Source organism: Schistosoma mansoni, chromosome W (genome assembly GCF_000237925.1).
Source record: "Schistosoma mansoni strain Puerto Rico chromosome W, complete genome".
In the NCBI taxonomy this organism is placed as follows: domain Eukaryota; kingdom Metazoa; phylum Platyhelminthes; class Trematoda; order Strigeidida; family Schistosomatidae; genus Schistosoma; species Schistosoma mansoni.
This window is the reverse complement of record NC_031502.1, coordinates 39,162,461-39,178,785: the sequence shown is the minus strand read 5'-3', so window position 1 is coordinate 39,178,785 and position 16,325 is coordinate 39,162,461. Positions and strand designations below refer to the sequence as shown.

At 32.3% G+C, this 16,325-nt stretch overlaps 1 protein-coding gene across 1 annotated transcript in view; it reads right to left on the bottom strand.

The window, feature by feature from the left end:
- Nucleotides 1-919: 919 nt before the first annotated feature.
- Smp_135170 (hypothetical protein) overlaps nucleotides 920-16,325 on the bottom strand; it is a gene marked incomplete at both ends in the record, with an annotated part of 36,931 nt that continues 21,525 nt past the window's right edge. Inside the window, 10 exons of the mRNA XM_018789647.1 lie at nucleotides 920-1,166; nucleotides 2,605-2,693; nucleotides 4,352-4,486; nucleotides 6,295-6,381; nucleotides 9,142-9,237; nucleotides 10,371-10,556; nucleotides 10,745-11,013; nucleotides 12,241-12,333; nucleotides 13,511-13,669; nucleotides 15,392-15,580. Of these exons, the coding sequence (XP_018655069.1) occupies nucleotides 920-1,166; nucleotides 2,605-2,693; nucleotides 4,352-4,486; nucleotides 6,295-6,381; nucleotides 9,142-9,237; nucleotides 10,371-10,556; nucleotides 10,745-11,013; nucleotides 12,241-12,333; nucleotides 13,511-13,669; nucleotides 15,392-15,580 (1,550 nt within the window). The remainder of the gene's footprint in view (nucleotides 1,167-2,604; nucleotides 2,694-4,351; nucleotides 4,487-6,294; nucleotides 6,382-9,141; nucleotides 9,238-10,370; nucleotides 10,557-10,744; nucleotides 11,014-12,240; nucleotides 12,334-13,510; nucleotides 13,670-15,391; nucleotides 15,581-16,325) is intronic.

Below are 16,325 nucleotides of genomic sequence, written 5' to 3'. Positions count from 1 at the left end.
GTTGGTGGTTAGGCATACGTTGCACGTGTCCCAGCCATCTCAACTGATGAAGTTTCACTACTTCATCAATCAATTTGCCATCCTTACCTAGTACCCGTTTCCTAACAACTACATTACTTACTCAGTGGTCCTAGGATATACGAGCAATGCCTCGAAGACACCTATGATCGAATACTAGCAGCCTACGAATATCCTCTGCTCTTACCGGCCATATTTCATTGCCATAAAGTAGGACGGAACGAACTGTTGCGCAGTAAGCCCTTCCTTTGGTTGATAGACGGATATCTCGCCTACGCCATAAATGATGCAAGTTGGCGAAAGCTAGATGAGCCTTCTGTATCCGTGCTGAGATTTCGTCACACACCAGACCACAAGGGCTGATGAGACTCCCAAGATAAGTGAAGCTGTCGACACGCTCAACTGATTCACTCCCTATCATTAGTTTAGGTGCCAATGCAACCCAATCCTGAAGTAACATTTTGTATTTCGAGGCGGAGAATGGCATCCCGAACATTGCTGGACTGGTATGGCTCTAGATTCCTTAAACTTCCTTTAAGCATTCGATTGTGTTTACTATATTCGATACAGAAATAAGCTATCCTTTGTCTCAACCTATGGGGGTAAGATAAACTACATTTTTGGTAATAAGTTAAACAGTACCCTATCAACTATAACCACGATTAACTGATTGTTTAACACATTTAAGAAAAAAGCTTCATAAGAATCAGCAGTGGGATATCAATACTGACCGCTAATTATTTTTTTAAAACATTCCATCGAACGAAAGAAATGCGCACAGTTGTATTTTTATTAAGTATGACATCCATTTGCAAGTAATCTGTCACATTTCAGCTCAAGAATGCATGAATTCTGAATAAATTCATCGTTACTATCAAACAATCTTTCTACTGCCCTTAAATCATATGTTGTGATCAATTGTTACTTTCTGTAAATTCCCCAATAACTGTTGTTCTACAGGTATAGTTAAATCAATTGTTGTGGCGGTTGTTTCACGATATAATGTTGTCCAATTTGCTTGGTTATTCACTACGTTAGTTGCATTCGGGGCTGAATCAATAGCACCACAACCACGTAATCCATGTATAAATACGCTTGGTCTCGGTACTTGTGTATAACCATCCTCTTTGGTTGCTGTACTAGTTTCTCTGAAATTTGAAAAAAATTAAAGACTGACTACATTTCAAAATTGATAGATTAGTACTTCATCTTTTTATAGGAGGGTATGGGTCTAATTAAAGTCATTATGGCGTTGCGATAAAACTTTTATCAGACTTAACTTTTACCTATATGCAAATCGTTTCTTTGAGACGTGCACTAGTAAACAATTTAGGTTGTCTAGAGCTTTGGTTTATATAACTCATCTAGAATGTTTTAACCTAGTTAAATTAGATTAGAATAGTGGACTTTCTGTAGAACGTAGAGAATAGAATTTATGCTGTTTCGGAAAAAAGTACTTTTGGCAATATTTCACTACTTGCATAATATTTCAAGATATCAAACGTTTTCAATAAATAATCGTTTTATAAGTTAAATCTAAGTGTACGAAGTGTGTTCTCAACATATATTGCCCTAAAAGTCATCCTTACGACTTTACCATTCAAAGTTCGTAAAAATTGAGCAGCTGAATGCTCTGTCTTACTAATATTGGAAAAGTTAGAGATACTGTGCTTTAGTCAAAAAACACGACGTAATATAGCACCTCATCTACACGTAAGTCTGTTAACGTTTAATCTTTCCAAGCCCTTCAGTTAACTTATTTAAAAGACAGTGTCATTTGAACAGTAACAATTTGTCTATATCTTTGTAATATTATTATCATGTCCATATGAACATATGTGATTAATCACATCTATATATATGTGCTTGAATCATCAATTCACTCCATATTTGCTAGCTCGCATTTCCATTTCTACTCGAATTCACTTTGTGTACTTGTGGCTCAGTGATTTGCGCTGTACAATAACAATTTGTAGTCAATGCTTGTCTCCAGGAATTGATAAACCTTTGGGAGCTACTTAATAGCAATTATCAGTACGTGTGATGCACAAAACCTTAGGAATTATCTCGAAGATAATCCACTACGACAGTTTGTACCTTCTACTTATGGATTTTAATTCGAAAATTACTGACCAACAAAACTATTCTAAACTAATTGATACTTATAGGAAGAATAGTCCTCGTGTAATGTGAAAACAAGTTATTTTTCATAACAAAATGAAAGAAACAGAAAAATCACGAAACCAGTCGAAACTCGGTATTACACATTGTTGTGAATCGACTGAGTAATGAGAAACTTTATTTTTGGTGAGTAGTTCTGAAAGGTATCATGTCTACTATAAGACCTAAACGTTCTGAATATGGTCTTATATCCGATCCTGGTTGTCGACTAATGAACGAACGTTGAGCTAATTTGGCCCAGCTATTCATTGCTAGCTGTTTATTAACAGTTCTCTAGTTGATACGACCTGTGTTATATGAAGACGAACGTTGAATTTTAATGACCTTCACAGCCCTCTATCATCTTAATAAGTTAAACCACAGTCAGCCAAAACGAAGAAATGTTCTCTTTGTATTAAGTCTTACTTCATTGGATAAACTTGAGTTGCATTGTCTCTTCTCCAATTGCTTAAAATTGTTTGAACAGAAGCTGTGGCCTTTTTTCTTAAGTTTACCTACTTGTCATAAAGAAAATAAAATAAGCTGACAACTGAAGGGTAATTCCAAAGTATGCAGAGAACATAGCATTACTAAAACTAATTACTATACTGGTATTTCTCTATATCCAGCCAAAAAATTTAATACAATTTAGGTAAGATTGTTACTATTTTAGAAGAAGTTACATAAAACCCGAGTTTATATTTTAACGAACAGTTTACCTTCATAACATCAATGATCTTTTAATAACACATTTTCTGAAAAGGTAAGCGAATTAAAAAGTTGTTAAGATTTGGAATCTTGAAAAGTTTAATTTGATGAGTAAGCATCCCCTATTTACATTTGCAATGTATATATTCATATAGCAACTACTAAAAAGGCAAAATGATAGTTGTATTGGCTCAAAATTCATAAGAGAATAGAAGCCAAGTAGGTTTCTTCTTAAAATACTTTCAAAATAGTCAGACCCTGAGTTTGGAGTATTTATTAATAACTTCCCTAATGAGTATTCCTGAGAACTATAGATATTAAATGCGATGGTGCTGTATAAAATATGTAGTGTATAATGTGAATCTCGAAACTGTAAGTAAAACGAATCTATTATGATTACTTACAAGCCAACTATTTCTATAAATATATGCGGAGAACTGTTAAGTTGAAACAAAAACTACTACCTGGAAAACAAATACAATCTTACTGGTAAAAGTATATTACACTGACGACCTTGAGCGACTTATCAGCCAATCAGGAGGCAGTGTTTAACTATAGAACGATTAACACTGGAATGATTACTTTGGTACGAATAATTAACTCTTATATGTTGGATTATTCCTTATAATGGCGGAAAATGTTTGAGTTTACATATTATGAGGCAGACTAGTGTTATGAGGTCGGTTAGCGAACTCATCGTGTTCTCGTCGCCAACTGACATCAGCTCTACTGCAAAACGGTTAGGTATTATGAGTTTAATTACGGTTACAATTTAGAGTTAAGGTTTTCATCACGAACTGACCATCTATAATGCAATGTCCTGCCACCCTTTTCTTTACAAACTTATGAAACTAAGGGTTGATATTTAAAGAAGAATTTAGAAAGAAAGAATATTCATTAGCTTCACAAAAAACTCTTGACTACGCATTGAATCATATAAAGTACCTCGACGCTCAACCTGCCCTAGAGGCAGGTGTGCTTTGTAATTCAGCTTAAGGGTCACCTAAGATTCACTTTACGGTTACACAATAGATTTTTTATTGATTCCAAGCATATTAAGAATCAATTATTGCCAATTTTCACCTAATTGACATTAACGTATAAATTGTCTATCATTCCACTTCAAACTGCACAAAATACATAAGGCACTATCTTGATTCTGTCTGTTTAACTCGCGGCCGTCACTATGCAATATTTTTGCTACCTTACTTCCATAGATCAAGAATTTGCGTGCATTGTTATGATAATTAGAAGTATCCGAATCAATGTGCTAGCTAAGAATTCCAGAAATAGTGCAATTTAACGGAGATAGAACTATATGAGCACAAATGAACGTATTGCATTTGGAATTCGTAATCAGCAGGAGATCGAGTACAAAGGAATCATTATTTTGTGCAAATACAACAATTTTATAAGGCATTATGCTAAATTCTTCGATAAAATACTCAAACCCATGGTTACTTACCAACTTTAAAGCATTTTTCCTCAGTTCCCACTCATTCCAATGATAGTTTTTATCAATATACGTTTCTATTGGGTGCAGTACTGTTTGAACACCGCAGTCGACCTTAGGACTTGTATTCTCATGAAATTGACTATTCTGAAATAAAAATGTCAATTGATTCCCATTAATATCATAAATTATTTTGATATGCTATAAATAACAAAACCAGTCCATCCGTATGATAACTTACAATTTATCTGATATTACATTTCATTATCGCTTTTGGTCAATAAGTTCCTATATGAATAAATTAAATTCAAGTGTAGGAAAACAATAACAGTCGTGTTCTAAAGTTCATCAAGATTTTGAAATATTAATTAAGCAACAGAATTAGACTCTGGTTCATGTTAGAGATTCTATGGAAAATACTACTCATTTTTGATGAATATTCACTTAATTAGGTGATAAGAACTAAAATGTTAAAGATTCATGTATAAACTACCTCAGATATCTAGTAACCATATATTTTTCATAAAAACAAATATCAATATGTTGTAGTCTTCTGTATTAGTTCCCTACAGTATTACATGTTGGAGGCCACTATACTAACACCGTGTATAAACCACTTCAATGTTGGTTAAAGATGTTACCAGGTTTCATGTGCTTAGAATCGGTTGACAAAACTGTCGGTCTTAAACTTACTGAGGTGGTGGAAGCATAATTTATGAAGTCAACCTGGAATGTGCAATCAAGTATTATATAAAAGTAGATTTCAAAAATCCTAGAAGCAATCAGATCGAGATAGGACAAAGTTCTATGAAGACATTAACCGTCTCTGGGGGTATCACGAGGTACAGAATTATTGATTGGGTCTTGGAATTTTTTCGAAATGTTTTCAGAGACTAGTTGATATGAGTCGAAATCTAAATTTTGAGCTTCGTACCATTCCATTCTGTTCAGAATAATTTGATAAATTTCCTGCCTGTCGAACTATATTTCCTATGTTTAATTCATTTATACCACCGGCTGGACTTATGGGTGCTAATTATTTTAAGATTTCTATCTCAGTGTTCATTTGAGATGTGACATTATTTATAACTGAGAGATAATATTTTGGTTTACGAATATTCTTTGATTAATTATTAGAATAGGGGGTTAAGGGTATCGTTGAATTGTATAGTGATCATCATGGACTGTTCTCAATTAAACAACCATTGAAAACCAGGAAAGGTTGTACAGTTATGTCTTCTTAGCATAAGCAACTTCAACGGCGTGCATCCATGACGACATTTGGATTCAGACCCAAGGTAAACAGGTCTGTCGTCAAATGCCTAAACTTCACACTACTGGGCTAGTATCCATCTGTCTTCATGTCTCTTAATTGTGTTGAGGTGATAGAGTGTTTCTTCGGGTAATATGTGACAAACACTACATCTGTTAAAGTTCCAAGTTGCGCATTTTATATGACTCATTCGTTATAACCGAACTCAAGTTGTTGATGCAATCAAAAATTGACTTGGATTTATGAAATCATCTAGAACTATACGGAATTTGGTCTGAAGTACTCCTACTAGTTAACAAAACAATTATCAGAAGGAATGCGCAGCTACTGTGAGAAGTTACAAAGTATTTACATAATACATTTACATAGCCTTCAATCGTTCCTTTTCATCTTTCGGTGTGTTTCACCATCTGAACTGTTTTCTCATCTGGTCTACAAGTGTTTTGCTGACACCGCACATTTGATGCACTGGAACTTTTCACTCTGTCCGACAGCTGTAGCAACTTAGGTTTCACATCCCGCTACACACTACTTACAAACAATCTTATGAGCAGCATCCACTACACTACCATCAGAAAAAGCAATTGCATAAATACGATTTTCACAGCAATTGTAGTAAAAAATATTATTCATTATAAGATATTATTCTAAAGTTTTTGTAACATATATTTTAAAGACCTACCGTATAAGAAATTCCTTTCGAAAAAAGGTAATTGAGTTTTAAAATTGGGATTAGTTCAGGTAAACGTCGTATAACTTCTGGTATAGCCTTCAAAAACCTAGGAAGATAAATTTCAAGAAAATGAAAATTACTTAAAATTAACCGCTTAATATTGTTTTTCCAAATATACGTACATTAGAAGACATGATCTAACATCTGTATGAAAAGGACTATCCATTTACTACAAGACGACATGATGTGAAATCATCTTATTGGTTATCGGAGTATTGCAGTCCACTGGGATCTACTTAAGAACTGATTTGCTAGAGTGCTATTTTAAGTTTTTCATTACTTTCCTTCTCAACGTCCACCCAGTAAAATCTCCATTTTCTGTACTCAGTGTTAACAATTTTACTATGAATTATCACTTACACATAAACCCTGTCTAATAAGTTTTTTGTCTATTTCACAATGAGACATCTGATGAAGAATAACTTCTTTTAACATGGGACATTCAAAAACGAAAAATATATGGGAGGACAATGGTTTACAACCACTAACAGTATATTAGGCCATTAATTTATGAATAGATTAATTGGATGCGTTAGATTGAGGAGATTAAACGTAAACCATCACTAATGTAAGAAACTTAATCAGGTGTGATTCAATTTTTACATCAGACAAAAAAGATTATCGAATACAAGAAAATCTATAGATAATCAGAATAAAGTCAGATAGCAGACATGTATAAATAAATCTGAAAGGTAACAATATATGCAGGTAAATAATTACATTCATGAAAATAAGTACAACATGATTAAAGAGAATTCAGGTTATAAGACGTACATACATAGGAGATGAGTACATGATAATGAATATAGTATTATTGAGAAGATAAAAGTGATCCACTTGTCATATACCGTCTGATTTTATTGTGCGTCCAGAAGTTAGAATAATTCAGATAGTAATATGAATTACAACAATCTCACATTGGTTATGTCAATTCTAGACAACATTAAAACAACTTTTAAATGATATCCGCACCCAAATTAATGAACGATTTTTCATACCTTCGGACTCCTCAAACCAATAAAATTAATGCCAATATTTTTTAATGGATTATTTTTTTCAAGAGAATGTAAAAGGCAATAATTTGTGCAAGGATCTCCTTTTTAATATCAAGGAGCTCTAGTAATTACTGGATTACTAATTTAGATTTAATTTTGAATATGGTCACAGCCGGCGACAATTTGCTTTTCAGCGTGATATATCATATATTTGGGAGAAAGAACTATGGAGCTAGACCAATAGGGGATTTATTTTAATAACACTATGTTTCAATATTTACAGTCTGACCCTTGAGGTTTATTGTTGGAGTTAAGAAGAAAAGCCATTATCATTTTTAAATGTAAACTGTCGGTTATGATATCTTGAATAACGATATGCTATATACACATATAAATATATACTCTTATTTAACACTTACTTATCGTTTTCCATCACAAATTCTTTTGCTGCTTCAGGTGTGCTAAATGCATACATTTTATTATCTGGAGGTAAGAGTAAAACTCCCATATGAGTATCAGCTGGTACTAGTAGACCTTGATAACGTACTAATGACCAGATGCAAAATCCCTGTAAATATTGATTAAAATAAAATATTTATAAACGATGACAATTAATATTTAATTATAAATGCAAGTAGAGATTAAACAAGACTAAATTCTACTGACATTTATTCGTCTAACATTACAAACTGTACAGGAAGTTCTATTTATGGTTAGGGTCTGCTGTCAAGCATTTACTGTTGTTTAAAGAGTATTGTGATATAGACAAATTTTGATACTTGTTCAGTTGGAAAGTAGTTAGTAAATAAGAATTATTAATACTCTAAAAGTGTTAGAAAAATTCTAAAAGGCTCGCATTAAGAGCAATCTATGGTTGAGTAATACATTTTTATTTTATTGTGAAGTATTCATATTTAGCAAAACATGTATTCTGGGATCTACTATATGTATAAAAATATTTTGAAATTGTTCTAGAACTTGTGTTCATGATGATCTGTCATGAAAACTGATTTATGTAAGTGTCATATAAACCTCTTAAAGTAAGAATTCTAGAGTTCGGACTGAATGTTGAAATCAGTCTATGAAGTTTAAACGTCTCGTAAAATATAAGTTAATTGAATTTCTTGTGACAATAAAACTTTTAATTCTACTTTTACCTGAATGTGTTGTATTTGTAACCTAACAGGTAGCTGAGTTACATCAAATTGAGCAAAAAATAATCAAGAACTTATTTTTATAGTGAACAATACAATTAATTGGTGTTATAAGCTTATCAACTGACTTAATTTCTATATTTCATGCTGATATTTTCCAAGTCTCATGCTTCTAAATACACATACAACTCGTTGATGATCAACTTAAATTATCACCCATTGAATACGCATGACGATTTAGGTCTCTGCATACAACTTGTTGGCCACGTAGCATACAGTATTATTTCATCATTAGGAACACAATAATCATTTTCTTACCAGATACATAGTGAGCATAAAAAATTGTCCTAAAGTACCTCTGCTTAGTATTAAAGTGTATCAGAAAATAGTAGTATTTAAAAACTAAGTTATGTAGACCAAAAACAACTCCTGCCATTCACTTTAGTTGAAATATACCTGGAATTTCTCTAAAAGACAATACTAATGTTAATTAATCAGAGATATTATAGATTTCTTTGAGGAATTTACTTCATCAGTGACAAAAGTTGATGTGAAAATAGTAGAAATTATATATTTACTGTTAACTTATTTATTAAATTAGCGTATAATTATGTAATAAACAAGCATAAACTCTCAAGACTACTTACTTCGCACTCAGTATTAAGATTAGTCTCGTCTGATGAAGAATGAGGGAATATACACTGATTTCCCCCACAGTACTCTTCACTTAATGGGTCATGATGCTAAAATAAAATTGTGTAAAATAATTATAGGAATTATAAATCAAGAACATGAAAATTTCACTTAGGTGTACTGAGATAAAAACAATTATGTAATTATGTATTTTGACTACATTTTCAGTGATAATTAGTAGTGTTATTGACGACGAGCATTTTATATAATGTACCTAAATTTAGACATGTTTTGTCCATATTTAATCTAGTATATAAAATTCACAACTTCTACTGATAGATCGCTAATCACTAAATCATTCACTCGCCGGTGCAACCTTTCCTTATATGAAGATTGAGTTATAATTGAAGCGTTTCTGTTTCTAAATGAAGTGAGAACATCAGAAAGTCAGTAAGAATTTTTGTCGTCACTTTAAAGGATTGACAGAATGAAAATATTCAATGACTACAGTCATATATATATATGTACCACAATTGTGCAACCAAGATGCTTTCTAACGAAGTGAGGACAAAATGATTATTTACTTCTGAGTGATAAAAAGTCTGAGATTCAATTCTAAAATGTTTCTTTATTACTTACAAATATTGCGTCATATTGAGAAAACGTTTTACAACTTATAAAATCCTAAAAGTGTAGTTCTTTCATACCACTTCACATTACATTGCCTGAAGTTGTTTTTAGCTAAATGCGGAAAGTTAAGCCGTTATAATAACATAATTGGTACAAGAGTAGTTCATGTTTCGTTATACTTATTACACTTGACTTAAGGATGTTACTATCTAGAATAATCAAAATAACCACACACAATCATACTACCAAGGATGCGTTCAGTACATGTTGCCTTGTGTTTCATTAATTGCTAATCAATTAAAAACAAATCATAATTGATGATATATTTTCAAAACAGAATTACATGAGTGAGAGTTAATGTATGATAAATGAGGCTAGAAGTTATAGTTAGCTTACTGTTTCGTAGAACAATTATTAGTGCTTAGATTTTGGAAACCTTATGATTCATTAGATTGACTTCTGATACAGAATAACTAATTTGTTTAATAAGTTAATCTGAAAGCGTTGTGTATATGATAAGGGAACCAATAATAGATTGATTCCGAAATAAACAATTAACAGAATGATAAACAGTCTCACTTAAAAAGGTTATAAAATCTTATTTTCAACTTACCTTACGATCTTCGTCGAATATAACTTCCTTATCTGAGATAAAATTATACATTTGTTCTTTGGTCCATTTCGAATGACGTCCAACAAAATATGTTTGTAAGGTGTTTAAAGTACTGGTTAATACAGATAAGTAAACCATTTCATCTTGTAAACTTGTCCAATAATTGGCAAGTTGTAAGAATCCAGGCTAATGTTTAGGAACATATAAATTCATTCATTACAAAGCTATATACATAGAACAGTTTTCAGAGTGAACAGTTTAGATATTAACTTTATATATATATATATATATATATATATATATATTAAAACAGTGATCAAAATATCGATAAATGATAATAACATAAGATAGAAGTAACTTAATGAATATCTTACATAAACTTCGTTACTTGGAACGGCTGGACGATCACTTATTAGATTATGCAGTTTTTTCATACAATTTTTAAAGCTATCAATTATTTTCTCTATTTCTTCCAACATTTGATTAAGCTCGCATTCAATAATTCTTAGAAATTTCCCGTATTGTCTAACGTTGACTACAGAAGCTCTCAAGTTTTCCGGTGTAATATCCATTTCCTTAGCAAACTTTATTAAAGTTTTAACATCAGTAGTTGGGTCAACAGTAGATAGTTTCAAGAAAAGACCTTTCAAAGGAAAAAAAGAAATATTCACCAACGTAAACTGTTTGACTGAAATATCTGAACCGTAAATCGTTGTATAGATTTTTGCATAAAACACTAAATTATCCTAATACAGGAACTTCAATATTTTTATTTAGTAACCAAGTTGATAATGCACCAGTATTTGAGTTCGTATTTCAATGAATCTAGATATACTAGATAAACTTTTGAAATCAATACATTCCAGAACAACAATTTATGACTGTTATTATGGCGATTTATGTAATCAAAAGCTAAATTAATATATTTTAACGATCTACTTCAGAAAGCATAATTTTTAGACTGGATATTTGGTAAGTGCATATCGTTTGAAGTCATTATTCAGCATTATAAACACAATAATCAAACATTATTTAGTTAGCAAAGTCATTCCGAACTGACGGCCTGAACACATTTTATTTATGCCAACATATTATTTACAACTGTCAACTAATTTCAAAGTCACAGTCTTTAATACGAACGTCAAGACAGTTCTACTGTATGGAGATGAAACGTGGAGAATTACCACATCCATCGTCAAGAAGGTACAAGTATTTATAGACAGTTGTCTACGCAAAATGCTCAACATTCACTGGTCGGATACTATCAGCAACAGCAACTTATGGGAGAGGACACACCAGCTTCTAGCTGAAGAGGAAATTAGGAAAAGACGTTGGAAGTGGATAGGGCATACATTGAGGAAGTCATTGAACTGCATCCCTAACTTGGAATCCGGAAGGAAAGCGGAAAAGCGGAACGCTGAAGAACACATTACGCCGAGCGATAGAAGCAGATATGAAAAGGATGAATAACAACTGGAAAGAACTGGAAAGGATTGCCCAGGAGAGGGTTGGATGGAGAATACTTGTGTGCTGCCAGTAAGTAAGTAACATATTATTTATTCGTGGTGCTAAATAGCGTAAGTTATTTTTCACTGATAAGGCAACAGTGAACTTTATAAAACCTAAACAAAATGAGCATTTTATGATATTTTATAACTTTTCAATTGAGTGTTTAGCCAAAAATATACTATTCAGTCTCAACTAATAGTGTACTCGTTAATAAATAAAAATAATATATTTGTAATATCCCAATGAGTACAACAAGCCACCTATTGAATACTATCAAAAATGAAATTCTTAATACCAAAAATACGTTACTTTATCAAATAAAAAATGATTTTTTTAAAAGTCATTTACAAATGACACATACTTGTGTAAATGGCAGCAAGTTCATCTGATTTTTTAATTTCCTCATTAATTGTTTCTAATGTTATAGGCACTCCTTCACTCAATAAATGGGGAACTAAATAAAATATATTTAAATGAAACAATTTAATTTTAGATGCTTTAAATAATTAAATTGAAAAGTTACTTTCAATATATATATTGTGTAATGTTGACTTTTGGATATAAATTATCTTCAAATTGAATAGATCACCAGAAGTCTTCAAACTAAACCTGGTTTCCAGGCTTTCCATGGTCGTATAGCTTCAATTGACTCATGATTTCAACTATGTAAATACTGAAATCTCCACAAAACCCCTTTTGATAAATAATAATAATCACATGTTTATAAAATTTTGTATTTTGATGATTTTCTTTATCATGATGGAATGTGATAACTCAGACTCCTCATAAATATTTTAAAATATTGTTAAACGTTTTAAAACTTTTTTTGGGGGTGGGGGTTCTAAAAAGTCATTAATTCCATGATTTCTCATAGTTTGAATTATTCAGTCATTGTAAACATATTAGAAATTAGAAATTGCAACATTCTCCATAACAATAATACCATGATCTTAATGTGGTATGTGCTACTGATGTAGACAGATATAAGTAGTGTGCATCATCATTCGAAAGGGAAATACCTGGAGGCAGAAAGTCTATTAGATCGAAAAAAAGAGAACACGGACAGAGAATGATTGCTGTGAAAATTAAGGGACAATCAAGTTTGAGACAATTAGTTGACACTTTGGAAATGCAGTATTTACTGTATGGTTCTCAGATTTTACCAAGATGTTCTGCAATTTTGTGCTGAAATCCATTCAAGTATCCTCACTTATATTCTCATTTACTGTAATATCAATGTCATTTCTTTTAGTTTTCTAACAAACATAAGCAACGACCACACATATATGAAATTAAACCAATCATGTTTCAGGTGACCAGGACAAGATGTCAGTCAGTGGTGGAGAGATTCCAATAACTCACTCCTTTTTGAAGTAGGTGCTGATAATCTTTTTCAGAAGAACAATAAAAGCTTCCAAACCAACCCTTCTAGCTCAGAGATCACAAAAACTCCAGTATCTCCATCCTGAGCAACAGATATACTCCATCGTATACTACAAGTACTTTAACTACAATATTCATATTTTATTAAATTTTTAAACGTACGTATACTAACCGGAAAGCCATTATTCAACTTCTTAACAATAAATCCAGACAATAGGAAATTTTCATTGACGGTGAAGTTAACTTACGATCATCAATTCCAGCTCCCCCTTTATTACAGTCTTTGTTATACAGACGTATACCAGTGACCAGACCAGTAAATTCATACAGTTGTTTCCTTTTTTGATTAGCATTGGCTGACAAAAAGCTTGCAATATCTGTCTGCGGAAATATACTTTGAAGTGCAGCTAATAAACGAGAGAACAGAAGCGCTTAAAATATTATATCTGAAATTCAAAGTATATAAAAATCAAGATATAGATAAATTCCGTCTGTACTTAACATGCACTAGATAAGACTTCGTATCCATTCAATGAAATAACGCCGAAACTAATAATTTATTCTATCCCTACTTTTTAATATAGACTGCTGTGCATAAATCGTACAAAATACGTTCATCAAAAAGTCTCATTCAAATCCCATTATATATATATATATATATATATATATATATATATATTCAAGTTATAATTATGCACACTTATAACATTTGCTAATAAATTTATTTACCTTTACACAGCATCCATCAGTCGATAGATATATTTGAAGTTTTAACAACAACAGAAGCAAATTTAAAAGAATATCAATTTTATGAAGGCTCTTTCACATACATGATTGGTGTTTTGTGAGTTTATCGATAAGTAAAGTTATGTCATTCAGGAAAGATAACTTCCACATTTATTCAATTTTTTCAGATTTATAATTCTAGAGATAGCTAACTTCGGTTGGCTCCCGGAGAACTAACTATCAGCCTAGAGACACTGTCACAGGAACAAAGTAGTCATATTTCTGCTTGTCAAATGCGTTATCAAAATGTTTAGTACTAGAGATGAGACACGTTTCTCCTTTTCTCCGCGGAATTGAAGTTTTGCTTCAGAACCAATTTGCAACGGTGTCTGGTCCAACAACGCGAACAGAAGCGGTTCGTTATATTCAGCACCTAGCCTAGAAGTTTTTTCGTATTTGGTGAGCTGATAGATTTATCGACCTCAGAATGAATATGAAGAATTCAAATGACCTCCGGTATTTCACACTACCAGTCAATCGGACAAGGTAAACGTTTGTATGACAAACATTATACATAATGCTTGTCAGGTTGTTTCCCACTACATGGCTGTGAAAGATCGTCTTGAAGAAAAAGAATTTTTTCTTTTATTACAACTCTGTTCACAATATTGTATGCACAAGAGAAAACCACCACGTGTGTTTTGCCGAAACTAAGTACAGGACATTAGATGTGTTTAATAAGCTCGATAGTAAGCCTGAAAACACCACTGGTTAAAATGGTTTGGACATTTGTCAGGGATGCGAAATCACTAACAACATTGGCGAATGGACGTGTCTAGCATACGCGTGTGTCTAAAAAATATTAAAGACTGGACTCAAACGTATACTTGCATTTTAGATTCTTCATTTCAGTTGGTAATATTTTTCCGCTTACTTGTCTACTCAATTAGTTAGTTTTCCTTCACTCTGTGATGATACGACATGTGGGAAACTTAAACCACGGATATTTGTGTTGGATCCTAGTTTGTTTATGACTGTTTGACTTAAACACGTTGTATAACTTGATATTACGTTCGTTAGAGAGATATCCGTCCTCTGAGTTTCATACCTTCAAAGTTCCACGGAACTATTCAGGTCACTTTATTGGTGTAGATTTCTAAACTCAGAGTGATGAAGTTTAAAAATACCCGTATATCCATAAATATTCATGGGTTTACATGTGACTAACTGGTTTTGGGATTCATCGCATAGCTCATTGATAAATAAGATTATATATGTCGCTTAATATAAAAGGAGGGTTCTGAAACCTAATTACATATGCTAGAATTAAAAAACGTAATTTTCAGTCTCAACAACCTTCTGATTTGTAGTTTAAAAGAAAAAGCAAACTTTCATTAGCTCACCTGTAGCTTCTCTGATAACTTCCATATTTGTTGGAGATCCAAGACCTGACCTTAATAATATAGCTGATATAATATTTTGATAAGTAGCTTCTAGTTCTTCCCGTAATTTTGCCCGACTCTCTATAGCTTCGCGTAATACAGGTTCCAAACGCTTTTCCAGCACACGATGATGCTCGCTTAGGAATTCATCTGGGAATTATTCGGCAATTTTATTGGAATAATTAGAGCAAAGGCATAGGTACGTAATTACTTTTAATGTTCGTATGATACACCACCAACGCTAAAATAAACCTGGCGACAGAGATGGGCTAACTCGCGGAAAGTTAAAGTTACCGATATACAGAATTGGTGTAGTTTTCGCACAGTTAATATCTTTAATTGTTACCTAACTTTGTGCGCTGTCCGTTCTTATCGCACGCAATCCTAATGACAATAAAGTTCCGAATCAGTTTTTCGTAATTAACTGTATTTAGCTTTCATAATAATGAGTTTCTACCATAATGTGGATCATTTGTGATGGCAATATGTATAGATGTGACATTGCAAGGAGTTTTTGTGTAACATGGATGAATGAATCACAATACACAGTTTACGTATTTGATACTCTTAGAGAAAAGTTGACCGAAAACCAGAAATAATACATATTTTTGGCATCTATCATTTTCAGGAAAGCGATTACTAGTAGAGCACAAATAAACAGATAATAGAATATTCATACAAGTATTTAATTGATAACAAAGTTGACTTCACTTCCCATTAATCATATGAATCACTATATGTGCGTAACAAAACAACTCCTGAAACGTTAGATTTTAATGGTTTCAAAAACCAAGCGAAAAAACAGATGATTCTTTCCCTATTTTGCCTCCAGGTTAAAGCATATATTAAAGTGAATTGTAAACATGAAATTTTCTTGATTTCAATAGGTTTGAAA